Here is a 27,944-nt window from a genome sequence, read left to right as displayed (position 1 = left end):
TCATGAAATTTATTTGTGTAAACAATCACTGAATTAGTGGTGTTGACTTGTGTGGAGACAGATTATGTTTAATATAAGGCCTCTTTCTTGAACAAGTTTGTGTGGAGACCCAATGTAGGCCCAAACAGCAAAGAGAAATATGTCTCAACTCCATTGGTAGACTGTCCTGCTTTTTGAGCCGGCCCAACGGGTCTCAAAGAAGTACAATTTACAGATGTATAAGAGAAGGCAAATTTATTATTCAAAGAAAAATCAGTTTAACAATTTGCATTTTCAAGGCTGATTAATCGACCTGAAATTTATTCGAAATTGACTAAAAAAAAAGATGAGTTTAACAATTTAATTCATGTTTTTAATTTGCGCTAGTTCTTCCACGCGGTACTTTCATGTCACGAAGCCGTTTCTCCTTGGATAGCACTTGAGCCATTCTGAAAAGTGTAAGATACATGCACAGGCTAAGTATCAAAATGCGATAACATGGTGTAGGAAAAATTATAGCAGTAAATTGTAAATACCTGACGAGTGCCTCTTCATTTGTTCCCTTGTTATGACACGGCTCAAAATTACCGGTCTCCAAGTTGGTCATTGAAACTGGTTTTTTCAACAAATCTTCCCCAACTTTTACCAGATTCTCCAAGTTTTCTTTCGTAGCAATATCCACGGATGCAAGCGGACCCGTTAGCGTATCGTCCTGCATTCCCCCCCCCCCCCAAAAGAATCATGAGTTCATCTAGTGTTTTTTCCCTAGCTAAACACACGTAGACAAAATATACTATATAGATATATATATACCTGAATCCGGAGATAACTGTTTTCAGATTGAAGGGCTTGGAAAACAGCAGCAAGGTGATATTCAGCGATGTCGCTGCTTGCTTGGGTGAAAACATCGACCAAGGGAGTAGAGTTTTCACCAGTCAGCCATCCCAAAATTCCCCATTTGGCAGCATGCTTAGATTCAAATTTCCCTTCGGATTTTGCTGAACCCGTGCCCAAAGATATAACAACAAACCGAGAAAAATCTGTTGGTTTTATTGGGAAGAATTCGGGGGCTCTACGAACGATTTCCTTGGTCATTTCGCTTAGTGCAACTAAAGCCTGGAAGGATTAAGTAATAAACATGATTTCGCATTAGTTGGATTACTTTTGACACAAATCTCCATCGAGTGATGAGAGATGACTTTATATACAATATTAATATTGATATATACCGGATCATTTGCAGCAACACCACCATCAATGAGATTGAATTCTTTTACTACACCATTAGAATCTTGCGTTTCAAAATAGTGAGGGGGAAGGTAAGTTGGGGCTGCGGAGGTTGCGATGCATATATCCGAGAGAAAAGCATCCTTGGAAGGGTCAATCTTGACCTAATGACAGAGAAACAACTCAGAAAAATGAACTTTTGAATTTCTTTGCTTTGCATTAATTTCCAAGTTGTTTGATTTCAACTAAACCTCGTAAGTGGAGAAGATTTTTGGCTGGAGCCGCTTGATGTCGAAAGTTGGGATCACGACGTTAGACAGTGTCTGGTTCAATCGTGTTTGTCCCAACTTTTCTCTCACGAGCTTATGCAGATATTTTCCGTCATATTTCGGTGCTGTTATACTTCTGACCAAACTTGCCGCTGCTGAAAGTGGCGATCTGTTATTACCAACCAAAAGAGTCACGTTAATAAAATTACATAACAAGGGATTAGGGGGTTTTCCGTTTTGCTTTCCGATATTACTACCATATGACTATTACGTACGTGTCTTGAGGAAAAATTTTAGGACCGTGTTCAAGATAAAAATCCTTTATTTCTTTTGCAGCATAAAGAGGACGGTTCTTCTGGTTCGGGGCAGTAATCATGGCAGTCACGAGGCCACCGGTGCTTGTCCCAGCAATGATATCAAAATAGTCAGCAAGTCTCGCTTCTTCACCATCCAGTTTCTATAAACATCCAAAGTCTTATTAATACATATAAAGAAAGCATTTGTGTACATATAATATACCAACTAGCTAGCTACGTAGTGTTTATACAATCGCATATTCTACCTGAAGCTGAGCCTCGAGAAAGGCAAGTATGGTTCCAGGTATGATCCCTCGAATCCCTCCTCCATCAATGCTGAGGACGGTGATGATTTCGCCGTAGGTGGGGAGTTGTTTCTCCATAACTTAAGGGAGAAAGAGGTGTTTGTATCGTATCTTTGATGGCCTTGACCTTGACTAAGAGCGATAGGGAAAAAGAGCAGTGAGATGGTAATGTATATGTTGAGTGTGTGATTGCTATAATATTGAGGAATGCAAGAGCTGCTATTTATAGACTTGAGATGGGTCGCTGGAGTTTTGACATATTCCATTTCCATAAGCAATTTTATGATGGCTTTCAGTTTGTGTCAGATATATGCCGATTATCTCTACCTGTTCAAAATAAAGTATGACTATGTATCTACGTGGATAGTGGATATACATGGTAGGTTCCAAGCATTTGCAAAAAAAAATCCATTTTCAATTATAACTAGCAACTATTAACCATTCCTCGCTGGAATAGAATTTATATTATAAAAAGAGGACAAAACAAAGGTAAAATAACCCCCACCTCAAATGTAAATCAACCTTAAACGAAAGTCAAATGTCGTCGAAGTTGACTGTACTTAGTAATTAGTAAATTTATATCGTTTTAAACGTGATAAATTTGGTACTGAAAATGGACCCCAAACCCATGCAGCTTCTTAGGGTATACTATTTCTAACGTAGAAACTTAGGGGTTTTTTTTTTTTTGAGAAAATCGCCTCAGTGACCAAAAAAAAGTTATAATATACGATTTTAACCAACTTTTTTTGGATTTGCCAAAATGACCAACAAAATCGCAACGCAAAATAAAAATCGCAACGCGATCCCCAGAATCGCAAATCAGTTTCCAAAATCGCAACGCGATTCTTGAAAATCGCAATGCGATAGTACAAATTCGCATTGCGATTTTCCAAAATCGCAACGCGAATATGAAAATCGCAACGCGAACACATAAATCGCAACGTGTATCCGTATATCGCAACGCGTATCCGTAAATCGCAATGCGTATCCGTATATCGCAACGCGTATCCGTAAATCGCAACGATAATCCGTAAATCGCAACGAGAATCTGTAAATCGCAACGATAATCCGTAAATCGCAACGAGAATCTGTAAATCGCAACGATAATCCGTAAATCGCAACGAGAATCTGTAAATCACAACACTGAAATTTTGGGTATATAACACTGAAATCATAAACTAAATCCCTAAATCGCAACTCATTCCATCTCCATCTATCACTCTCTCCGGCGACATCCGTTCCTATATCCAACGACATCCTTCCCAATCCGGCAACAGGTTTTAGTTTCGCAGCTCGTCTGTTTAGTAAATTAATTTACAACCATGAAATCATCTAATGTTGATCATGTTTGGATAGATTTGTGTTTTGGAGGGTCATGGGATAATGTTCATGGTGTTTTACAATATATGCCTTTACCCATGAATCTTCAACTAAAATTGTCTTTACAAAAGTTAACTTATGAAACTCTAATGCTACGTGTTTCAAATAAATTGAATTTAGAGCCCCTAAGTGGATTTAGGCTATCTTATCAGAGAAATGGTAAAGTTTATTTGTTAACCAACAATGAAGATGTTGAACGATTCATTGCTTACATTAGTGTTTCACAAGATGATGTTACATTGTATGTTGTTGAACCTAGAAGTAGTATTGTTGGGTCAGTAGCGGGTAGTAATCAACTAAGTTTTTCTCAAAACCCACAACCTTTCTCTAATCCAAATCCCAATCAACTTTCAGCACCAAATTCCGGTTTTCGTATTGACCAGTTAGACGATGATGAGCCAACAGAAAAAATTGTGAGTACTAGTCAGTATTCGAAATTTGGTCTTGGTCAATATCCGGACTTTGATATTGGTCAATACACGGATTTTGATGATGTTTCAGAAGAAGAAACAGACCATGTGTGTAATGATTTTAATATTGGTCAATACCCGAATTTTGATGATGAAACACCCGTTGCCGAGGAAGATGTTGTTGATGATAATGAGGAGGAAGTTACGACTGTGAATGAACATGTTGAACATCCATTCTGTAATTCATATAATCCTGAAGAAGAAAAAGAAGAAGAAAAAGTCCCCGAAGAAAAGAAAATGCCACGGGAGTATAACTGGAATATGCCAGAATTACTTCAGTTACCGGAAGAAGAGTTGGCAAAGAAAGCAGTTGATTGTTACACAAAAGTTATTCGTGTCAAGAAAGATGATTGTTTTGATACAAAGGAAGACTTGAAGATAGCTTTGTATACGAAATGTGTGGAAGATGGCTATCAACTAAAAGTTAACAAATCAAGCAAAGATCGTTTCGAAACAAGGTGTATGATTGACAAAAACTGTACGTGGCGTATGATTGCAAAGAGAATAAAAGATTGCAAAATGTTTCAAGTTAGGACTTTTATTGATAAACATACATGTTCAAGAACCCAAGTTTTTCCTCACCATAGACAGGCAAACAAAAAGGTGTTGGGTGGTTTTCTGGCTGAGTTAATGTTTTTGAATGGCAGGGTATATCGGGGACATGAAATTATGACTGACATGAATGCTCGGTTCAAGATTAGTATATCATATTCTCAAGCTTGGAGAGCCAAATGTTATGCCTTGGAATTGTTGAGGGGGTCGCCAGAAGCATCGTTTGCCCAACTGCCGGCTTATTGTCACAATTTAAAGCTGAAAAATCCTGGGTCGGTAACTCATATCAAAACAGATAGAGATGGACGCTTTGAGTTGCTGTTTATCGCCATTGGTGCTACGGTTAGTAAATCAATATAATTTTGTTGACTCATTTTTGTTAGTTACATGCATTTCACATTTAAATGATTATATTTCTTGTGTATATTATTTTGTAGATTCGTTCGTTTATTACTTGCATGCGCTCAGTTATTATAGTTGACGGAGCACATTTGAAAGGTCGATACCTTGGAGTAAACTTATTAGCAGTAGCCATGGATGCTAACAATGGGATATTGCCAATAGCTTACGGGGTTGGCAAATCTGAAACCTCTGATTCATGGACATGGTTTATGGGGCATCTTAGGGATTGCATAGGTCCTATTAGCAATCTGACAATCATATCCGATAGGGCAAACTCAATTGACAACGCTGTTAGAAGGTGTTTCCCAGATGCTTTTCATGGACTTTGTGGTGTTCATTTGTATAGAAATCTAAAATCAAGGTCTGCTGGTATAAAAAAGCACAAATGGACATACTGGAAGGCTGTAAAAGCTTATCGGGAAGTGGATTTCAATAAGCATATAAATTGTTTAAGACGTGTTTTGCCTCAGTGTGCTCAAACACTAGAAGATGTCGGGTTTGAAAGATGGTCAAGAGTACATCAACTTGGAGCAAGATATGGTTTCATGACGTCTAATAGTGCAGAATCAATCAACGCTCTAAGTCGTCATTCCCGGAAATTACCCATTACTATGTTAATGGAGTTTTTTCGAGCCTCTATTCAACAGTGGTACTACAAGAAAAGAAACCATGCATGTATTATTTCTTTGAATTCGTAACTTATCATATTTATATATTTTACTAAGTATTGTTTATTTAAATTTACAGGAACATTGGAACATCGTGTTACATCATGGACTGAAAAAAAGATAACGAAACGTGTTGTGAAGTCAACGTCATGGAGAGTTGAACCATGTTCAAACACTTTGTTTCAAGTACTGGATAATAACTTAAATGGGCTAGTCGATCTAAATGCAAAGACGTGTAGTTGTATGAAATGGCAAACATCTGGTTATCCGTGTGGCCATGTTATAAAAGTTGCTCTTCATTTAAACCAAGATGATTCAAGCGCATACGCTATGGATTGCTACACTACAGAAGTTTATCGACAGACTTATGCCGAGATTGTCTACCCTATTCCACATCCTTCTGAGTGGGACATACCAGATGACTTACAAACAGTTTTGCCACCAGCCATGGACAGAAGGCTACCTGGCCGACCAAAAAGTCACGATCGTATACCGTCTAAGGGTGAAGAGAAGAAGAGATCGACATGTAGTCGGTGCAAGGAAAGTGGTCATACAAGGTTGACATGTGGATCACCAGTGCCATCAAAATCATCTTTTCCTCTACCAAAATATGGATCCTCATCAAAATCCAAAGCTCATATGGTGTCAAGCAAAAGGCAACCATCTTCAAAATCCCAATCACAATTGGCTTCACCTTTTGGGACTGTTAACTTAGGTGATTTTTAAATGCAAACGTTGTATTATGTGGATTTTATGTGTGAACTTTTAACATTTTCAGTTGAATTAATGACTCAGGCCAACCATTTTGACTTAACCAACTCTTGTTATTCAGTTGTTATCACTATTAGGCATGCATTTGACTATCGCAACACGGAAATTACAATCGCAACGAGAGAATCGCAATGCGAAATGAAAATCGCATTGCGATTCTCTCGTTGCGATTTTCATTTCCGCATTGCGATTTTCATTTCGCATTGCGATTCTCTCGTTGCGATTTTCATTTCGCATTGCGATTTTCATTTCGCATTGCGATAGTCAATTTTGCCTTCAACATAATGCAGATTGAAATCAACAAAATCAACCATTACATTTCGCAATGCGGAAATGAAAATCGCAACGAGAGAATCGCAATGCGAAATGAAAATCGCAATGCGAAATGAAAATCGCAACGAGAGAATCGCAATGCGAAATGAAAATCGCAATGCGAAATGAAAATCGCAACGAGAGAATCGCAATGCGAAATTAAAATCGCATTGCGATTCTCTCGTTGCGATTTTCATTTCGCATTGCGATTTTCATTTCGCATTGCGATTCTCTCGTTGCGATTTTCATTTCGCATTGCGATTTTCATTTCGCATTGCGATAGTCAATTTTGCCTTCAACATAATGCAGATTGAAATCAACAAAATCAACCATTACATTTCAATCAATTAAACAAGCACAAATAAGAATTATATTTGCATCAATTACACAAATCAACTTTTACAAATCATCTTTTACAAATCAATTAAACAATCAAAAAATAAGCAATAATTCTTATTTCCGATCATCTACTATTGAATCAACTTTTACAAATCAATTAAACAATCAAAAAACAATCAATTAAACTATTGAATCAACTTTTGCAGCCATACATCATTTTCACGCAGTTCACTTCTGAGATTAACCTGCAGAAACCAAACATTTGCTCAAACAACACTTTCTACACATCTAAAACCTACAAACAGCAAATTATTGAATTCTAGGTACTTAACCAAACATTTTCAAACCAAAAGTATATAAACTTACCAATTGTTTATGGATATTTTTATAACGCGGATGCAGGTAGGCAGCGTCTCGTATATATCGATTTAGCCATATAATGCCGAAACCACAAGCCTACTGCAGCTCTATCTCTATCGGTGGGAGGTAGATACTTGATGCTTCCCGTCGTCAAACGCTCCAACGCCAAGCATACGAGAGGACCACAATCTCCTCTGGCTCCGCTCGTTTTTTGTGGCGCGGTCTCGTCTCTAATAACTGTAATATTGAGCTTCTTTGGCTTCTTGTTTCCAGAACGAGTCCAATAATTGATCGCATCCAAGAATTTAGCCAAATGAGAGCTCCATCCCTTAATAACATCTCTTAAATCAGCCAATGATATGTAATTTATCATGCTGTCATACACTATTGTCTTAAGGGATGGGAGCTGAAGCTCGACGAGAATCCAATGTTTACGTTCCAAAACAGGGATAAACACCTGCAATCATAAGTAATAATTCATTCATTTGCGCACTTATTTCATAAAACCTTTAAACTCAATCTAAAATAAATACTAACCTTATCGACCTCCCACCATGCAGGATAAAGTTTAGCTTGTCCATTGCCCAAATCAAATGATTCATTTCGTGCATTCTTCAAGTGAACGGCGTGAAAAGACGTCGGCATAATTGTATATCGTATATTTTTATTTTTCTTAAGTTTTCTTATTATTAGAAGACGTGTCACCCACGCATCGATATGCTGTTTTACAAAAAAAGACATATATTAGTGACTTACATAAATTTAAAAAAAAATTAATCAAATTGAAATATAAGAAAAATATAAGACTTACCCCCCCCATCGAAATAGCCATTGTCTTCGACCCCTAATAATACGCCCCACCAAGACCGATCAAGCAACAAATAGATATCATCGGTGAGCTTGCATATGTCAGTGAAACACCCCTGGCTCCGCTCATGTAGATAAAAATCAACAGCGGTCTTAGCCCAAAGGGTGTTATCCAGAATTGTGTCCGGTAGTTGTTCCCTCTCCTCTTCAGATACCGGTATGGTACTGGCCGGTAACTCATACAAGAGCCAACTTGAATCCATCATGTCCGGCACGTCAGAGGGTTTCTCAAGAAGCCTACATATGACGCCATGTGAATCGGGCTCTTGAATGGTGGGAGGGACCTCTTCAATGATGACAGTGGCCTCTTGAACGGTGGGAGGGGACTCTCGAGGAATGATAGGGGGGGCCTCTTCAACGATAGGAGTGGACTCTTGAGGGATGACAGGCGAGTCGGGCTTCTTCTTGCGGTGTCTTCGCACTATTGGGGTGTACGGAGACTTAATAGCACGTGCACGCTGTCTGATGCGTGAACTCCGTCGTGCAAGCATAACCCGACGTAAAGCATCCACTCTATCGGGCCGCTAAATAATTAAATACAAAAATCAGTAAATAAACAGACATGATATTTAAACAGTGAAAACAAAGACAAATATGTTTCAAACTTGCATTGTATTCACCCAAGTCATTATTCTATCATAGTTCACAAAATGCATCAGATAACAAAGAAAAATATGTTTCAAACTAATACCCTGAAGTTAGTATTTGTCTTTGTTTTGTCTTTTGGTTGAAAGTAAATTTATCCATTCAAGTTTCAATTTGCAGAAGAAGAAATAGTTTACTTTCGCAACACGAAACTTAAAATCGCAACGCGAAACCAAAATCGCAACGCGAAATGAAAATCGCAACGACAGAATCGCAATGCGAAATGAAAATCGCAACGAAAGAATCGCAACGCGAAATGAAAATCGCAATGCGATTTTGGTTTCGCGTTGCGATCTTGTCGTTGCGATTTTGGTTTCGCGTTGCGATTCTGTCGTTGCGATTTCATTTCGCGTTGCGATTTTGGTTTCGCGTTGCGATTTTAAGTTTCGTGTTGCGAAAGTAAACTATTTCTTCTTCTGCAAATTGAAACTTGAATGGATAAATTTACTTTCAACCAAAAGACAAAACAAAGACAAATACTATTTCACAGTGTTAAAGAATACACAGTTTAGCAGAATTGGCAGCAACCGAACAAATTTACTTTCAACCAAAAGACAAAACAAAGACAAATACTATTTCACAGTGTTATAGAATACACAGTTTAGCAGAATTGGCAGCAACCGAACAAATTTACTTTCAACCAAAAGACAAAACAAAGACAAATACTATTTCAGTGTTAAAGAATACACAGTTTAGCAGAATTGGCAGCAACCGAACAAATTTACTTTCAACCAAAAGACAAAACAAAGACAAATACTATTTCACAGTGTTAAAGAATACACAGTTTAGCAGAATTGGCAGCAACCGAATAAATTTACTAAGCAATCTAAGTGAAATGGCTAATCTAAGTGAAATTACGAGTAAATTTATCATTAAGTTAAATATGAAAAATCTTAAACTTACCTCGTTGCGTAGAGTATGAACCTCATTCTGCAACGATACTATCATCTCACGTAGAGCGGCAACCTCACCACGTAAAGTTGACACCTCCACACGCCATGCACCATCGTTATCGCGTAGAGTACCGATCTCCTCACGCAAGGCATTGACCTCATCACGTAACTCCCTTGACTCATCCCGTTGAGGTGGAGGTGGAGAACAGGGAGATAGGAGTCGTGGCATCTTTGCCGGTCGCCTATCATGAGGTGATGGTTGAGAAGAGGCTCGATGATGTGACGGGATAGGTGATGGCTCTCGTTCTAGAGGTGTATAGTCGGGTCGATCGGGTGATGGCTCTAGGTGAGGTGATGGCTCTCGAATTGGAGGAAGTGGATGCTGCTCATCATCCGTGCCATCAAAAAATTCTGACTAGCTTGCCACCAATCAGTGGCAAGCTCTTCCTCCGTGGGTGTCAGTCTTTGTAATGGAATGTTAGCCTCCTAAAATATAAAAACTCAAACAAAGTTAAACGTCTACTATTAATAACTTGTTTATATATTATATGAAAGTATTTGTGTTAACTTACATTATTTATTGTGGCATATGGTATTAAGTCTTCCCAATCCAACAGAGTTTTCCTCTTCCAGGAAATAGCCCTGGGAATATCATTTGACGTTTTTATTGCATATGTACGCATGCTGGGGAAAGCCTCGAATATCCAAATCTACAAACAATATAATAACAAAATTAGTAATTGTTAAATAATTAATTATAATTTTAGAAACATTATATAGAAATTCTTACCTTAAAGGCCCAAACAAAGCCTGACAAAGTGTATTTGGACCCATCGCCCCGCAAACTTTTGCGGTCATCAAAGGCAGACGACAACTTAGTCCAGGTAGCTTTCCATATATACGAACCCCACGGAAACAGATTCCATGCATTCAGGTCCTCTACCAATATTATTAGCTCCCGATGAATAGGTTGTCTGGCCTCTCTGCCTAAAAAGCCGGCATACACAAGTAGTAGAAGGCATACTCGGACAACATCGACGTCATCCATCCGAGTGAAACCAGCTTTCTTATTAAACAATTTCTTCAGGTCGTCGACATGTAGGTTCGGCTTCTCCATTGACTCATCCGGAAAAACCCGGGATAACCATGATGGGCGGGCGATATGACGAGTGTACCGGCCTACATCATCGTGTCCGAATCGTAGACCAGTGATTAAGCAGAACTCCTTCCGCCCAAAACAAGTATACGCTGGTGGAAAATGAAACCATATCTCTTCCTCACCACGTTGTATACTGTCGGGTAGATTTGATGTCATGGTCTGAAGCCACAAATGGGTCAAATTAGCATCTCCACCCGGATGCTGTACTCTCAGCCATGGCCCGAAGCAGGTTTCCTCAAACAATTGTCTTTGAGCAGGTGAAAGCTTCTTTGCAATTGTAGTGGCCAGGCTGACTTTATTTCTCAAGGTCAATTGAGCCGAAAAAAATTTCTACAAAAACAATAAACATACCAAGTTAGATATACCAAAAACTACACTGTGAAGATATACCAAAAACAATAAACATAAAAAGTAGTAGTTTATTCTTGAAACTAAAATTTGCAACACTGTTTTGTCTTTTGGTTGAAATGAAAATCGCAACGAGAGAATCGCAACGCGAGATGACAATCGCAACGAGAGAATCGCAACGCGAAATGAAAATCGCAACGAGAGAATCGCAACGCGAAATGAAAATCGCAATGCGATTTTGGTTTCGCGTTGCGATTCTCTCGTTGCGATTTTCATTTCGCGTTGCGATTCTCTCGTTGCGCTTTTCATTTCTCTCGTTGCGACAGTCATTCTCTCGTTGCGATTTTCATTTATCTCGTTGCGACTCTTCTGCAAATTGAAACTTGAATGGATTGCATTACTTCAACCAAAAGACAGAACAAAGACAAAGACAAATACTAACTTGAAAATCGGAACGAGAGAATAGCAACGCGAAATGAAAATTGCAACGACAGAATCGTAACGCGAAATGAAATCTAAGTGAAATGGTTAATCTATTATTGAAATGACCAGTAAACTTATCATCAGTTTCAATATGAAAAACCTACAATAATGCAAACATTTCAAAATAAAAATAATTAAAAAAACTAACCCTCGGAGGTTGATTTTCCATTTCTGAATATTGTGAGGGATTTCTGACCGTGAATGGTTGTGAGGGATTTCGCCGGAGATGGGGACGGAAATCTTCGGAGATGGGGACGGATTTCTTCGCCGTAGAGAGTGAGAGATGGAGATGGGACTGAGTTGTGATTTTAGGTTTTAGGTTATTAGTTGCGATTACGGGATTTTGTCTTAATATTCTTTTTGTAATTTGAAAATAAAATACGCGTAGCGATTATAATGGCGCTTTAAATATCGCGTTGCGATTTACGGATACGCGTTGCGATTTTATGTATTATCGTTGCGATTTACGGATACGCGTTGCGATATACGGATACGCATTGCGATTTACCCATACGCGTTGCGATTTACGGATACACGTTGCGATTTATGTGTTCGCGTTGCGATTTTCATATTCGCGTTGCGATTTTGGAAAATCGCAATGCGAATTTGTACTATCGCATTGCGATTTTCAAGAATCGCGTTGCGATTTTGGAAACTGATTTGCGATTCTGGGGATCGCGTTGCGATTTTTATTTCGCGTTGCGATTTTGTTGGTCATTTTGGCAAATCCAAAAAAAGTTGGTTAAAATCGTATATTATAACTTTTTTTTGGTCACTGAGGCGATTTTCTCTTTTTTTTTTGCCCCAACAGGGCAGCCCAAAAAATGCTAAATAGGGTACATACTTTTATTTTGAGATCTATGGAATTTTTATAGTGCATAAACTCATCAGGGTGAGGTAACAAATTCTAATAAAAAATATATTTTATTGAAATATGATGAGTTCTAACAAAATATATTTTTTTATTAAAATTTATCAAATCAAGATAAAATATTTGAATACAAATATTTTTATTAGAATTAATCATTTCATCGTGATAAGTTCCATAAATATTGTAAAAAAATGTTATGTATCCTAAAAAAAATTATACTTTCACTATTTTTCTAAATAATTTACCAATTTACCCTATTGGAGGAGGAAAAAAAAGAAAACTGAATTAGGTCATTTGGTATTAATTTGAAGCCAAATTTTTGATAAAATATTTCTCGCTACAAAACAATGGCGGATAATGGATATGCACTACGATTGGCTGAAAGTTTGTTTCTCTTATAACGAAGACAAAACGCCTGATGTAAAAGGTTCATGCACTGTAGGAAATATATAATTAATCAAAGATTCATGCACCGTAATAAATATTATAATTAATTTTTATAAAAAAATTCATACAGTTTGATATCGCTTAGATAACGTTTCAAGTTTGAATTTTTGAATATACAGAAAATCCTTGTTAAAGACTCACCTACTAAAATCATGTGTGCGATGCAGATTAGTCTGGATTAATCAAGGCGAAGCTCTGAAATTGAGAAGACAACTAAAAAAATATTAATTATTTATAAAAAACATTATAGTACATGACCAATTGTTTATTTCTGTAAGTATGCCGCAATAAAAAAATAAGTATATTAATGATAAGAACCTTAATTTTGAGAAAATATTAGTGAATTTTTTTTTCAACAATGTCAACTGAATTTCATTAATAAAATTGGTGGAATCAAAATTACAACGTAAAATTGGAGATAGTAGTCATCAAAAATTAATACATAAAATTAAAATATTAAGCTAAAAATACGAAGAGAATGAATCTTTCCAAACATCAAAATAATCTAGTAACCTTAATAAAACTCATTATCTCTGTCGAACGAGACATTTTATGATGTGATAAAGGAGTGGTGATCGAACCAAACAATTTGACTGACTGCTTTGTTATATAATTCTGATTATATCGGCAAACTACCATTTACAAAAGAGGGGATCTGACAAAACGTAATCACCGATAAGCCAACCAGAAAACAAATGCCGTGAGGATCTTTGTAGAAGCACCAACACGATCGCAAAAGTATGCGAAAACTTATTGAAAATCATAAGGAACGTGCCACAAGAGCAGAGAAAAAGTGTGTCACAAGGATAGAGATTCTTATTTAAAAGTGAAAAAACTCAAGGAAAAAAGCAAAGACATAATATGAAAAGGAACAAGAAAAATAAAACTCACCGGCGGTCGGCAACCAATATTAAGATTGGTGCCGCCGTCGGTTAAACAACAAACAAAGGGAGAAAAGAAGACGACACAAGAATATTGAGAGAACAAAATTAGGTTAAAGAAAATAAAGGCTAATTAGCGAATTAAGCTAAGATTGTACATGTTTAAGAAATTATTATTACTATTGTTGTTGTTATTGGAAGTATGTTTCAGAAATTAATATGGCTTGATAAGGATATATTTGTTGTTGTTGAACTAATCAAAGAAAGAAAACGTAAATAATGTGTTGATAGTTTTGGTCAGGCAGGGTGGCTTGATTCAAGTTGGTTCCAGCCCTCCCAAAATTAGGTCTAAACATTGCCGGTCAAACTCTGCCTTCAAAAACAAAGAAGAAGCCCATTAAGCCCGAACTGTATTATTAAGCCTAAAGTTATTTTAGCCTGCTTGATTGGACCATAAAATATTTCAATGGAAGCCCTTTTTTGGGCCATTTAAGTTCTCCGTTTATACACCGACGAGGATTTCATTTGTGTTTCTTCCAAAGAAAAGTTTTCCGAAAGCTCCGCCCAGACAATGTCAGGCATGGAGAGACTGCAAAGGATGTTTGCCGGTGCTGGAGGCGCTTTGGGTCATCCGCCACCTGATTCGCCGATTCTCGATTCGTCGGAGCGAGTCTATATCTCCTCTCTCGCCCTTCTCAAAATTCTCAAGCATGGTATTTCCCTCTCTCTCTTCTCAACCTCTGCTTGTGTGGAGTTCTTATTTTACTAGGGCTTTGACTTTGTTTAAAAAACTATACTGTTCTCATTCTGCATTTTTTGAGGTTTTTTATTTTTATTTATTTTATTATTCTTCTGTCGTGTACTTGTCTACAAGAACCTTTTAAGGGTTAAAGAGTTTAGCTTTTGCGGAGGCTTGTTGTAATTGCGTTTCTTTATTTGGTTGATTTGAACATTTTTTTAGGGAGAGCTGGAGTTCCCATGGAAGATATGTGTTTGATGTTGGCAGAGTTTATTGATGAGTACACTGTGCGTTTCGTGGATGTCTTTGCAATGCCACAGAGAGGTACTGGTGTTAGTGTTGAAGCCGTGGATCATGTTTTCCAAACAAATATGCTCGACATGCTCAAACAAACAGGAAGGTATTGTCTACACTCATATCTCTGTGTTCGTTGATACTAATTTATAATAGTTGTTGGAAATAACCCAAAATTTGAAGAAATTGTATTTGTACGACAAGATTAGGTGACATTGTCTTCTATGATCACGTATTTCTCCAGCTGGTTGCTGACCCTTTTGCCTGTTGCTGCAGGCCAGAGATGGTGGTGGGTTGGTACCATTCACATCCGGGATTTGGCTGTTGGCTTTCTGGTGTGGACATAAACACGCAGCTGGTTGTGGTTAACATTTTTGCTTCCTGCTGCATCACGCACATGCTAGTGAACTAGTATGTTATTGTTGCTTAGAAAAATTTCCTCTTTGTCATGGGTTTTTATGTCTCTGGTTGATGTTAATACCTTGTTTACAACTCATTATTCACATCATTCTTATACTTAAAAATGAAATGAAAAAATATTGATATGTAGCTCTTATATTAAAATTCCTTTACTTTTCAATTCTCCCTTTTGTTTTTCATTTTCGGAGAGTAGGAGAAAGTGATTGTGTTGTTGGTGGGGCGGGTGTCAAGGGTATAGGGCTGCTTGTCAACTCTGTCATTAAGGTTTCATTCATGTAAGGAATAGGGGAGGAAAGACGTCATTTTGGACAGTGCTCTATATTTATTGTGATTCATGGCTAGGTAGTCCCCACTTAAATTGATTTTTGTCAAGAATGAAATCTTATTGGAACTGCACGGTTCATCCTTAGAAATTTTTAACTTCCTTGGGGAGCCTGTTGATAATTTAGGTCCTCTAGATACTAATACATGTCCTATTAGTACCCAGAATGCTGCTATGCCATTTATTGATGCTTATTAGTAATCAGGTTTGACACAAACATGGTGTCACTTTCTGCCTAGTATCATGCCTTGTGCGATGTTTCAAAAATATTTGAGTATATAACAGCTTATAAGCATCATAAAGGCTCGAAAAATTAGTGTAGATTTCTGAATATTTTACTGGTACATATACTAGGTCCAAAAGTTTTACCTATCCTATTCCATATAGTTTATGTTTTAAATTTCAATGGTGTATATTAGATATATATTTTTAGTTAACCATTGTGATCAATGTTGGGTGGCCTGTCTGCCACTGCTTGCAGAGTTTTGAAGCATTGAATCAAAGGGCCGTTGCAGTGGCGGTGGACCCAATTCAGATTGTTAAAGGGAAGGTGGTGATTGATGCATTCCGTTTGATCAACCCACAAACCATGATGCTTGGCTAAGAGCCACGTCAGACAACATCCAATTTGGGGCATCTTAATAAGCCGTCTATCCAAGTGAGTGCCAAAGGAACATTGTATGTGTTTTTCGTAATAGATTCATTGCCATGGGGACTGATCTCAATATTTTTCATTGCCAAGCATTGATCCATGGACTAAATAGGCACTATTATTCTATAGCCATTAACTACAGAAAGAATGAACTTGAAGAAAAGATGCTGTTGAATCTTCATAAGAAGAAGTGGACAGATGGACTGACACTTCGGCATTTTGATACCCATTCGAAAACCAATGAGTAGACTGTTCAGGTCAGTGAGGGCTTTAATGTGCACTTTAGGGTGCTGAACCCTTGGTTGTTTATTTGTAAGATAGCGTATGAATTTATGCTGCCCCTCATTGATATGAGGTACTTGAAGGGAAGAGGAACCTAAGTGCAATGAATTTTTCTTACAATGAGTTCTCCATTTTGAAAAAAATGGCATTTAGAATAGTTGCTTAAAAAGTTAAACTGTGAACTCCAAATAACTAATTTCTTGTTATATTGAAAATGGTCTTCCATAAGTTATGATGGTGGTTTATTTTGACTTGTGCAGTAAATGCTGAATTTAGCTGTAAAATACAAGAAGACAGTGCAGAAGGAAGATGAATTACGCCCTGAGAAGCTGGCAATTGCAAATGTTGGTCGACAAGATGCCAAGAAGCACTTAGAGGAACATGTCTCAAACTTGATGTCCTCAAACATAGTTCAGACTTTAGGAACTATGCTTGACAGGGTCGTGTTCTAGACTGTTAGCGTCTGTATCATCTTTTCAAGTTCAGGAGTTGAATCTATATTGATATCATACATTGTCTGTCAAGTGCATTGTTTATGTATTTTTGACAATTTAAAACGACTACCTGCCCGTCTAATTATTTTTTTTGTTCATTTTTCTCATTGGCTCCCGCTTTGCGTACGTGGGAGTGAAGGGATATATTGTTTCAGCTAGTAATTTGGGTAACTGTTTGAGGTTCTGGGTCTGTACAAGATGAACAAAAGGAAGGCTCAATCCATTTGCCTCAATCCCCAACCACTGAAGTCCATGTGGTTCTTGGTGAATGTCTGTGTTCCCAACGTCGACAAGGTTGTGATTCTGTTTGGTAGGGACATGAATGATTACTTGCCTGATAGACTCTGTTCTAACATAAGCAATATGCAGTGATTTCACTGGTAAGGGCGTAAGGCTCCGAACTTGTGGTATTTATACGGACAATGAAAAATTGTTTATTGCACCGTAAAGGCCAGACATCCTGAGACTTGAAGACGTAACGTTGGACTTGCCAATAACTAATGTCGTGACATGCTTAATACAACGTCGTAACATATTTAATGCAACGTCGTGACATTCTCTATTGTTTATGCAGAACGAATAAACATTACTTCGATTTTCTTTTGGCACGAAGGGAATAATTTGCCAATAACTAACGTCATAGCTTTATTTATACAATATTGCAACATTCTCTACTGTTTGCACAAAAAACAACTAGACATTATTTTGACCATCTTTTGGCATATATGAACTACTTTTTTCGATTAAATAATTAAGAAAATAACTTCAGTGACCAAAGATGCCTTATAATATACGATTTTAATCAATTTTTTTGGATTTACTAAAATGACCAACTAAATCGCAATGCGATCGATAATTCGCAACGCGATCTCCGGTATCGCAAATCAGTTTCCAATTCGCAACGCGAACATCGACTATCGCAACGCGAACTTCGACTATCGCAATGCGATAGTCCAAGTTCGTTGCGATTTATTCCAAATTAGCGTTGCGATAGTCGAAGTTCGCGTTGCAATTTATTCCAAGTTCGTTGCGATAGTCGAAGTTCGCGTTGCGATTAATTCCAAATTCATTGCGATAGTCCAAAATCGCAACGACTGGTGGTATTGCATTTGTTTCTTAAGAATTTTCTCTAAAAATATAGTATTCGAGCGGACGTATCGAAGACACGTATTACCACGACCACGACCCGAGATTAGGAACGAGGCACTCACCTTGTCTCTTCACCCTGACTCTGTTGACATTTAACCTAGTAGCACATGGTCGCGTATTATTTAATGTAAGAGGAGATTAGGAACCCAACACCGTCTAGCTATGCTATCTTATGCACTATGAAGCACGGGGACGGCAAAAGAGCCCCGTTTCAAGTACCCAATACATTTCTGGGATACGTATCGAAGACGTACCACGGTGATAGGGTATGGCTGAACGAATTTAAGGACGGTCAAAACGTTTTGGGGACGGCTCCAAGGATTATTCGACAAAAAATAACCGTAAATGAGAGATAAAAAAGATTGAAGAAAAAAAAGTGTGAACGAGTTGTGCGGACAAGGGTCTGGTCTGGAAATAAGTAAATAACAAACAAAAATGAAGAATAATAGTTTATAAGCATGCGAAACAGTTTTTGCTGTGCAAATGGAGAAATAAAAGGAAGAAACGGTCACCTGGGGAAGAAAAAGAAGAAAAGCTGCGGGAAGAGTTAAAATAAGATTTACGAAATTTTTGATATAATTTCCAGTTGATCCTTTATCTTTCTAGGGCTTTCGAATATGGAAACAAAATTTACATTTTCAAATTGAACACTCAAATTAATTTAGTGGTTTGGGGAAAAATTCAAATGTTAGGATTTTAATTAGGTGTTACACTAATTTTCTATGAAATATTGATTTTATTTATGATTTTTTATCTATTTATAATTTTAAATTTTTTTATATGTCGTATCCTTATCATCTCTGTACCGTGTACTTTTAAAAATTATCATTTTTCGTCTCGGCCCCGTATCCGTCCGTATGAGTGCAACATAGCTTAGGCATGTGCCTGAATTTTGGGTACTTGAAGCTTCTACTAAGGTTGTTTAGCAAGAGATATACATAGTGAGTCATGTTGGATAAGGGTAGGATTGTCGTGGTCTGAATTTTGTTGACAGATAAGTGATAGCTGGAGCTTGACTGTTATCTAAATTTGGGTAGACTTGTAAAGGAATGTCTAGATTCTATTGTTTTCTTCTCGTCTACTTTACAACTTTATATTAATTTTAAACTCGAGCCATATTAATTTTAACCAATTATATTTTGACACGACCGATTATAATTTAAATAATTAAATTATTTTTCGTTTCAAAATTAATTTAAAATTTAGAGTTTTAAATTTTAAAGTTCTATATTTCAAAAGGTTTTCAAAACAATAGATTATTTTGAAGTTCTACATACTCAAATCGATTATAACTTGTTTAAAACAACAACAAAATTAAGTTTTCGAAAATGGATTTAAGTTTTTCGAATGAAATAGAAATACTTGAAGTTTTAAGACATTCCAATCAGATGAGATCAAATTATAACAAACAAATATAAAATTTGACATGCCAAATGATTTAACATTCCTGCATAATAGTTATATCACGTATGGCCTTACTGGGGTAACGAAATGATGATTTAGGTATTTGTTTCCGAAAAATAGATAAAAATTAGTAAAAATCATAATTTTATTTAAATAAATTTAATACTAATAGACATATGCTAAAACATTTATAGAAATAATTTTATGTATGTAAATTATGAAATGATTATAGATAAGATAATAAATGGAGAAATGGGTAAACGTGTGGCCCACGAATATATCCAGTTGTAGGGTGAAGTCGAGAAAAGACCCTTTCATTTTGTATCAATTGACTCTTCAGAAATATCCCGCAGCTCGTGGTATATATTTTTTTTTTCATTTTTTTCCGGTTTTGATGTAAAATTGATCGTTCAAATTTCATGTTAGTTTTATCTTCAATGTTTTGTCGAAGTTCTCGGTTGTTACCCCCGCCGTTTCCGTATGTATATCTCAAAGTTGATCATTGATCGATTCAATTCTTTGTTTTGGTTCCTTCGCAATTAGGTTTGGTTGTTGAAGCTTTCTTTGTGTGTTTTTCAGATTTGGTTAATGGAATTCATGGAAAACTAGAGACATTGCTTTAGTAGGAGTTTTAGCTACTGGAGTGGTTATTGGATTTGGAAATTTAATTACAATGTCCTCGAAAGGCGAACATCAAACGGTGCCTCTCTCGGTTCTACTGAAACGGGAATCAGAAAGCGAAAAGATCGAAGATCCCGAGATTTTACATGGACACGCGAGCCAGAGCAAGAAAGGTGAAGACTTTACATTGCTTAAAACAGAATGCCAACGAGCAATGCGACGAGATGATGTTGCCACATTCTCAGTGTTCGGGGTATGAATTTTCTGTCTCTCATACTAACTATATATTTGCTAACCTGATTCTAAATGCTCGAGCAAAATCACCTAACTTCGCAATAAAAACCTCAGTAGAACTATTCCAAAAAAAAAAACTCAGTAGAATTGCGTCTCTTAGTTGTATTGGTGTTATTATCTGTACAATTGGTTTAGTTTTGTACAAATATAATCGTCCTTCAACTTTTTGCTTTTGGAAATCCTTTTAATAGGTTAGCTTGCTAAATATGTTTTTTTCTTTTATAGCTCTTTGATGGACACAATGGGTCTGCTGCTGCTATTTACACAAAGGAGAATCTCCTTAATAATGTCCTAAATGCTATTCCTGCGGATCTTAATAGGGATGAATGGGTTGCTGCACTGCCGAGGGCTATGGTTGCAGACTTTGTCAAAACAGATAAAGATTTTCAAGAGAGAGGTATGAGTTCTTTTTTGTGTGTAAACATATCCTATTATATGTTTAATAGGATAACCTTTGGATCAAAACGTAGTATTTTTCTAGATAAAAAGTTAGTTTTATTAGATTTGTACACTTATTTGTCTCTGCATTTTGCTTTATGTGAGGTCCATGTAAGTGGGGGTTACTGGTTGGTTGTGTATTTTACATTGGAACTTTTTGCTTTCTCTTGTATGGTAAAAGACATCAAACATATTTGTAGATATTTAATTATAGATCAGTTTGTCCTATATTTGTATGATTATACTTAAGCATCTACTTTTATGTGCATAAGCACATAGTTTCTTCACCCTTTAAGTGGGAATTGAGATGAAGAGAGACATATAGTCAAGTAGGTATTTTTTTTCTTTTATTTCTTAAAATTTTGGGTAATAACTTCTTGTTGGGTTGTATTCTGCATATTTAGTAATTTATATACATGTTATGTTTCTCTTTCCAGCAAAAACTTCGGGAACTACTGTAACCTTTGTGATAATAGAAAGATGGGTTGTAACAGTTGCATCAGTTGGTGATTCCCGTTGTATATTTGAATCGGCTGAAGGTGATATATATTACTTGTCAGCTGATCATAGGCTTGAGTGCAATCAAGAGGAGTAAGTTATTAACATAGTGTTTACCGTATTTTAAGAGTTTTTCTAAATCAATATCTTACTTTCTGTTTTCATCTTTTTAGGAGGAAGCGAATCACAGCAAGTGGTGGTGAGGTTGGGCAGTTAAATACTGGTGGTGGTGCACAGGTATTTCCCCTCCCATTACAATCATGCATATTATTTTTGAGTTGATTAACAAAAACGCTCTTGATTCTTAGCCATTTCTTTCCATATGTGAAACTTATTGCCCTCAAAATATATTCAGGTGAATGGATGCACTAACACAATACTTGGAAAACAAAAGCTAGTTTCAGAGTTTACATTACTCTATAGTGAAAATGTACCATGAATAACTTATAAGATAATTGATGTGAACCATAGGACTCCTCTGTAAAACTAGTTTCAATGCAGATTTAAATATATGGTATTTATATGCCTGATAAATTGGTTCTTCATAGAGAATTTCAGTATCTGCAATCAAGGACAGAAATGTATTCAATTAATTTATGTATCAAGGTGGGTGACTGGTAACAATATTTTGTAGATTGGTCCTTTGAGATGTTGGCCAGGAGGTTTTTGTCTTTCACGTTCTATTGGCGACATGGATGTTGGGGAGTACATTGTTCCTGTTCCATATGTAAAGCAAGTAAAGGTTCGTCTTTCATATTCTGATTGCATGCTGGTTTTTCTGTTTTTTAATTTTTACCCTAACCAGTTTCCTTTGAAAAGGTGCTAGCTGTTTGACCAATCTAGTTCCACACTCCTCCCTATGAATTTAGAAAGCCTTTTGTTTAATTGTTATTCGTAATAAATTTGACGTACTGGTTTATTTTCTGCAGTTGTCTACAGCTGGTGGTAGGCTAATTATCTCTAGTGATGGTGTTTGGGATGTGTTATCAGCCAAAGTAGCTCTTGATTGTTGTCGTGGAATGCCACCAGATGCTGCAGCTGCACAGATTGTGAAAGTATACTCCTGAATTACTTTTGTTCTCACAATTGACTTGTCCAAGGGGATAGGCTTCCCATGCACCTTGGTAAACCTGACTTTATTTGGACAGGTCATTGGACAAGGGTTTTTTTATTAATAAATATTTTTATTTAATTATTTTAAAAATAAAAATTTTAAAATCTTACTTGTGGTCTGACAGGTTGTGTGGACCTCGTGCAAGGATTTTATATGTTCATCCGAGTCCAGCCTATGGGCACATCTAGTCTATACTATGCTCTTCAAATGTTGCTACTGGGAGCACAATGCCCTTCTGGTTTTGCAATATGTTTAGTATCAGTCTTCTTTCTGAACGACTTCCGATTCCTTGGTCCCCACTGAACAGGAAGCTGTACAGGCAAAGGGTCTTCGAGATGATACAACCTGCATTGTTGTTGATATCTTACCAGTGGAGAAGCCACCTCCTCCTTTGCCACCCCCAAAGAAGGCAGTAAAAGGTAAGTTGAAGTCCATGTTTCGCAAGAAGCCATCTGAATCATCGTCTCATTCTGATAAAGAATATATGGAGCCAAACATGGTGGAGGAACTATTTGAGGAGGGATCTGCTATGCTTTCAGAAAGGTTTGTGCATATAATAATTCTTTATTTGTTCAGATATGAAATTTGTTCTTTGTGTGTCAGATCAAGCTTCAGGCCTGTAGACTTCTTTCTTTTCAACCCATTCTGTGGGGAATATAGGTTGCTATGAATGAGGAGCGTATTAAGTACTTTAGAGTTTTATCTTATTAGGAACATTTCTGTTGGATGCAGGTTTAATACAAAATATCCTGTGTGCAACATGTTTAAGCTGTTCACGTGTGCAGTCTGTCAATTAGAGATGAAACCTGGAGAGGGTATTTCAATTCATGCTGGCACATCTAATTCATTAAAGTTACGTCCCTGGGATGGTCCTTTCCTCTGCACTAGTTACCAGGAGAAGAAAGAAGCCATGGAAGGGAAAAGACCTTCAGGAAGTAATGACAAAACTCTCACATTCCTCTTTTTGTTTATTGCAAACTTATGCTAAAAGCTCTTTCAACTTTTATTTTTAAAATTTTTTCTCCTGTTTTCAGATAGACATGATAGTGACATTGATTAGCTAGACCTCCCAAATTATTGTGGCGTTTTATGGATACTAACAGTTGTTTCGGAGGTGGGTGTAAATGGGAAGATATCACAATCATATACTATTGTAATTTCATTCAATTGCTTATTGGGGGTCATGGAGCATTCTGGTCCACTTGCAACTGAGGATTCATTTAGATATATATTCCAATTAAGAAGATCAGAGTTCAAACATGTGTCTAGATCTGTTTTCTGGGTTCTGAATAAGAAGAATGGTGTTTACATCGAGTGAAAATTAAAAAAAGAGAAGATATGCTGAAGATTTCATAGACTCGGCAGTGCATAGTGGCATGCTTCAGAGGTAATTCTTTTTTCATCTGTGTTTATCCCATTGTATACCGGTCGCTCCAAGTCGTAAAACTAACACTAAATGATAGTGGACTTGAAAGTGTAATTCTTATAATATATAGGGAATTGTTGAGTACTCGATACACTTTTGTCAGAAGTTAGGCAAAACTTTGCATGATTATCTTGCTGAATGAAATTTGTTCATGTTGATAATTGTTCCTTTAAAAAAATAATATTATTCTTAATCCGATTTAATGCATGATTTCTTAATATCCGTATTATTTTCCACTGTTTTGATAACTTTGATTAATTTCAGTATTATTCACAGAAGTGCACGTATTCTTAATTTATTAATTTCGGTATTATTCACAGAAGTGCACGTATGCTTAATTTATTTGTAATGGCTTGATCGTTTGTGATAAGGTTCGTATTAAGTTGTTTCTGGAAGTTGTGGTGTCTTTAGGATAGATATGATGAACACCGCAATGGAATTGCTTGTTCGTGTGTTGCAGATGGGGCCAGCATTGCTGTAGGAACGAGTAGAAAAACGCTTGGCTGGAGGGTATTTGGCTCTAGTAAGCAAACACGTGAAACTCGCTTTCAGGTTCTCGAAGAGGGCAAGTGCCCAATTCCTTTATTATTCACGTTATTAGAAGCCAAAAGCAAAACACATAACCAAAGGTTTTTTCAAACATTGGGTTTAGGATACTTTTTTAAAATATATAGAAGGTAGGTACTCTGTTAACTAAGGGGTATTGAGTGGGCAGAGGCAAAAGCAGAAAAAAGAACCGACCCAAGGAATAATGATAAAGGATCTTAATTATATGGGTTTTGAAGGTGAAATTTTTGTTTTATGCCTCGTTTTGTCCTCCCCCTTCCATTCTTATCTTTAGGGAGATGGAATGAGATTATTTTGAGTGGCAAAGATGTGTCTGTCGGGCCTCCAAAATAATGCCTCCATGATTGGGATGTTGACCTTTAAGTAAATGAACAAAAATTCCCCCATGGGCTGCTGGTTTTGGAAGGGACCATCTTTGTACGCGTGCGTGTGGGTCTACAACCATCTTACCTGTGCAAGTCTCTGCTTAATCGGACGCTTCAAACTTGTTGTCACGAGATCATCTGCAGACCTATTTGCAGATGGCCCATCTTCCTCTTAAATTGACTGATGAATAGAAGCCTTTGCCCCTAACAATGCTGCCTGCACTGCTTGCAATTTGCTTGTCACAGCTTCAACCCTCAGTCCTTGTTAGTTCATGATCAAGCATTAATGGCGGGGTCGTCATCTCTTCCTCAACAATTAAAACCATTTGCATTTATAATGATCTATTCTTAAAACAGAGAAATTCAATTCTCAACTGCAGTACATGTATCCTGGGATGGACCATGATGCCGTTGTTAAATGTTTTCCTTTTCTGTTAGCCCAAAGTGATTTGATAACAAAAAAAAAATCAAAATCAGCTTATAAATATCGAAAGCAGCATGTAAAATCTGGTCCATTCAAAGAGATTTTTTGTATCATACAAACCGGCTTTACTTGGAAGAATCCGATAGCTCATTCATCGTAGGGTCGAGATATCCCTTATCGGCTGGGAAGCTAATGGTGTCGCCGATGCACTCACCCGGATCGGTCGAACGGTGTCAACGGGGCTGTCTGAGATGACCACCCCAACAGCTGAAATCCACAGACTTCTCCAGCTTGACTTGCCTGCTTGGAGAATAAATTCTTTTAACCACTAATATAGTGGTCCTCTTTTGTAACCAAAAATGAAAAAGTTGAACCGTGGAAGTAGCAGATTCGGACTTGAAACAGTGTTGAACTCCACGGGGCATGAAATGATGGCTCAGCTAATACCTCTCAATGACATCATTTCCATGTCAAGATGACAGGTGAGCATTGTTGAAAACTCGTCTTACACAACCTAATGAACGTACTTTTTTTCTCCCCGTGGTTAACTGGCGTGCAGAAAGAGAGGATAGGTTATTTCCTGTAAAAGAAATGAAAGGATAACAGTGTTTTGTTGGTACTATATTCCAAGCCCAACTTTTTAAGATTCCTCTAGAAATGAGCGCACATATTTCTGTATGTAGTATGCACAGTAGAGTATCTCAACAAGTTTCAACTCTCCTTTTTTTTCCTTTTTGGCTCTCGCCCGTCTTATTGGCAGAACAGCTCAGAATAAAAGTTTTTGCTTTGCCATTCCACCAGCCTGTTGTGGGCAAATTTGGATGTTTGCGATCTAAATTTCCTTGTATCAGATGTTGGATTTGACAAGGACCTACCAACCCTTTTTGATGCTTAATCTGCTAAATTTTTCAATCTCAACTCACATCCAAATGGCCACCGCCGTTACCACCCTGTTTCTATCTATTGAAAAATAATGCAAAAAGGTAACCAAATATATGTCCAATTTACTCCCCCCCCCCCAAAAAAAAAAAAATCAATTGCCTCCTAATCTCCTTATCCCCTCACCCTCTCCCTCTCTATCTCTCAACTGAGAAGAATTTTATTTCATTTCAGATACTGAATCAGATATCGTGGAATTAGCTTAATTACAATCATGAATGGTTACCGGGAGCAGAAAACCAGGGAGAAAGTTGTGGACAAAGAGCAGGAAGGGTCAGCAGAAAAACAATCCCCAGCTTCACCTCCTTCAGCTTCTTCCTCTCCTTCTCATGAATTCTCCTTCACAGTCGTCTCTCTCCAGTCTTCCTCCAACACTGTCCCAGGTAAAACCAAAACCCCACCTTCAGTGGCTATCGATTTGACTCCAGCAGATGACATTTTCTTTCACGGTCATTTGCTCCCTCTCCAGCTCCTTTCTCACCTCCCGGTGTCTCCACGTTGCTCCACGAATTCATTGGATGGATGCAACGTTCCCGTAAGAGAGTTATTGGATGAACCGAAACCCAATAAACCCAGCTGCACCACTTGTAGAAGCAAAAGCGATAGCAATATCAGAAGCAGCAACAAGAACCATGGCAATGGAAAAGTTGGTAACTTCCATCACACCCATAACGTTGAAGCAAAAGCAAGGCCAAAGTCCAAGTCTTTCTCCTTATCCGGTTTAACAAGGTGGCACCACCACAAATGGCGTGGCGTTAGAGAAACAGAAGAAAAAGAGAAGCACAGGATGAAGATGAGATTCGATTTGAGACATGTTTTGAAGAGGTACGTGAGGATGGTTCGGCCATTGTTGTTCTTCAGAGGAAGGAGAGAGAACCGCCATCTTCGTGGGCAACCTCGCTCATTTTCAGGCAATTTAAGTTGGAGAAACAAAGAAAAAGAGTTGAGAGCAAGAAGAGGAGATTTTTATTCAGCGCCGGCTTCAATGAGAACATCGCCTACAAACAGTGGTCTTCTTGTTGCAACCACGGGTTACTCTTCTTCAACCAGTGACAGCACAATGGAAGAGCTGCAGGCTGCAATTCAAGCTGCGATTGCTCATTGCAAGAATTCCATTGAAGGGGAAAACAAATTTAAATGCTTGACCTAGTTTTGAATTTGCTCTCCTTATATTTATTCAACTTCTATAAGCTGTTTTACCTTTTTGTTCTTTTTCTTTTTACTGCATAGATATAATTAATATTTCCCTGTGTATAAAACGGTACATACATAAAGGAGTATGAGATTAGTTTGAAGATAAAGATGATGACTGCTTTGATAAATTTCAACATCTTAAAATGAAAAAACTGGTTCTTTTGTTGCCTTTTACCGTGCAGAGTATGTCATATGTAGTTTGATGAAAATGAGCAAATTTGAAGGTCAGATTTTGAGGATTCAGAAATCTGTTCACATGATTCGTTTGTTGCATTAAATAAACAGTTAAAGTTGTTAAATTCCAGATTCAAGAATGTCAAATATGAGATGGCATCTATGTTGTATTTGCATATTCTTAATATTGTTTAGTGCAGCATTTTATAT

At 37.2% G+C, this 27,944-nt stretch overlaps 4 protein-coding genes across 6 annotated transcripts; 3 read left to right on the top strand and 1 right to left on the bottom strand.

Annotated features, from left to right (window-relative positions):
* Positions 1 to 288: 288 nt before the first annotated feature.
* LOC120216657 (patatin-like protein 2) lies at positions 289 to 2,327 on the bottom strand. Its single transcript, XM_039214009.1, has 7 exons — positions 2,038 to 2,327; positions 1,751 to 1,932; positions 1,458 to 1,644; positions 1,209 to 1,370; positions 793 to 1,095; positions 516 to 691; positions 289 to 428 (listed from the first exon to the last, which is right to left on the bottom strand). Exons 1-7 carry the CDS (start codon positions 2,152 to 2,154, stop codon positions 353 to 355), a joined length of 1,203 nt encoding a protein of 400 aa, XP_039069940.1. The 5' UTR covers positions 2,155 to 2,327; the 3' UTR covers positions 289 to 352.
* Positions 2,328 to 14,438: 12,111 nt separating this feature from the next.
* Positions 14,439 to 16,583, top strand: LOC120216632 (26S proteasome non-ATPase regulatory subunit 14 homolog). 2 transcript variants are annotated; one of them, XM_039213987.1, is made up of 5 exons: positions 14,439 to 14,637; positions 14,886 to 15,063; positions 15,234 to 15,315; positions 16,181 to 16,206; positions 16,237 to 16,583. In XM_039213987.1, the coding sequence occupies exons 1-5, from the start codon at positions 14,496 to 14,498 to the stop codon at positions 16,301 to 16,303; spliced, it is 495 nt and encodes a 164-aa protein (XP_039069918.1). In that variant the 5' UTR covers positions 14,439 to 14,495; the 3' UTR covers positions 16,304 to 16,583. The 2 variants fall into 2 exon arrangements, with proteins under 2 accessions (XP_039069918.1, XP_039069919.1); XM_039213988.1 differs by lacking the exon at positions 16,237 to 16,583 and having other exon boundaries at positions 15,234 to 15,368; positions 16,181 to 16,212.
* Positions 16,584 to 20,265: 3,682 nt separating this feature from the next.
* On the top strand, positions 20,266 to 24,256 carry LOC120216654 (probable protein phosphatase 2C 12). Of its 2 annotated transcripts, XM_039214007.1 has the most exons (9): positions 20,276 to 20,554; positions 20,821 to 20,992; positions 21,471 to 21,624; positions 21,705 to 21,768; positions 22,166 to 22,273; positions 22,461 to 22,586; positions 22,953 to 23,188; positions 23,378 to 23,580; positions 23,680 to 24,256. In XM_039214007.1, the coding sequence occupies exons 1-9, from the start codon at positions 20,354 to 20,356 to the stop codon at positions 23,703 to 23,705; spliced, it is 1,290 nt and encodes a 429-aa protein (XP_039069938.1). In that variant the 5' UTR covers positions 20,276 to 20,353; the 3' UTR covers positions 23,706 to 24,256. The 2 variants fall into 2 exon arrangements, with proteins under 2 accessions (XP_039069937.1, XP_039069938.1); XM_039214006.1 differs by having other exon boundaries at positions 20,266 to 20,554; positions 23,378 to 24,256.
* A 2,185-nt stretch (positions 24,257 to 26,441) lies between these two features.
* Positions 26,442 to 27,661, top strand: LOC120216653 (BRI1 kinase inhibitor 1-like). Its single transcript, XM_039214005.1, has one exon. It carries the CDS (start codon positions 26,581 to 26,583, stop codon positions 27,514 to 27,516), a length of 936 nt encoding a protein of 311 aa, XP_039069936.1. The 5' UTR covers positions 26,442 to 26,580; the 3' UTR covers positions 27,517 to 27,661.
* Positions 27,662 to 27,944: the final 283 nt, after the last annotated feature.

The sequence above is a fragment of the Hibiscus syriacus genome, unplaced genomic scaffold (assembly GCF_006381635.1).
Source record: "Hibiscus syriacus cultivar Baekdansim isolate YM2019G1 unplaced genomic scaffold, ASM638163v2 tig00110163_pilon, whole genome shotgun sequence".
Taxonomy (NCBI): Eukaryota; Viridiplantae; Streptophyta; class Magnoliopsida; order Malvales; family Malvaceae; genus Hibiscus; species Hibiscus syriacus.
The sequence above is the reverse complement of the archived record's forward strand: the minus strand, read 5'-3'. Positions and strand labels throughout refer to the sequence as shown.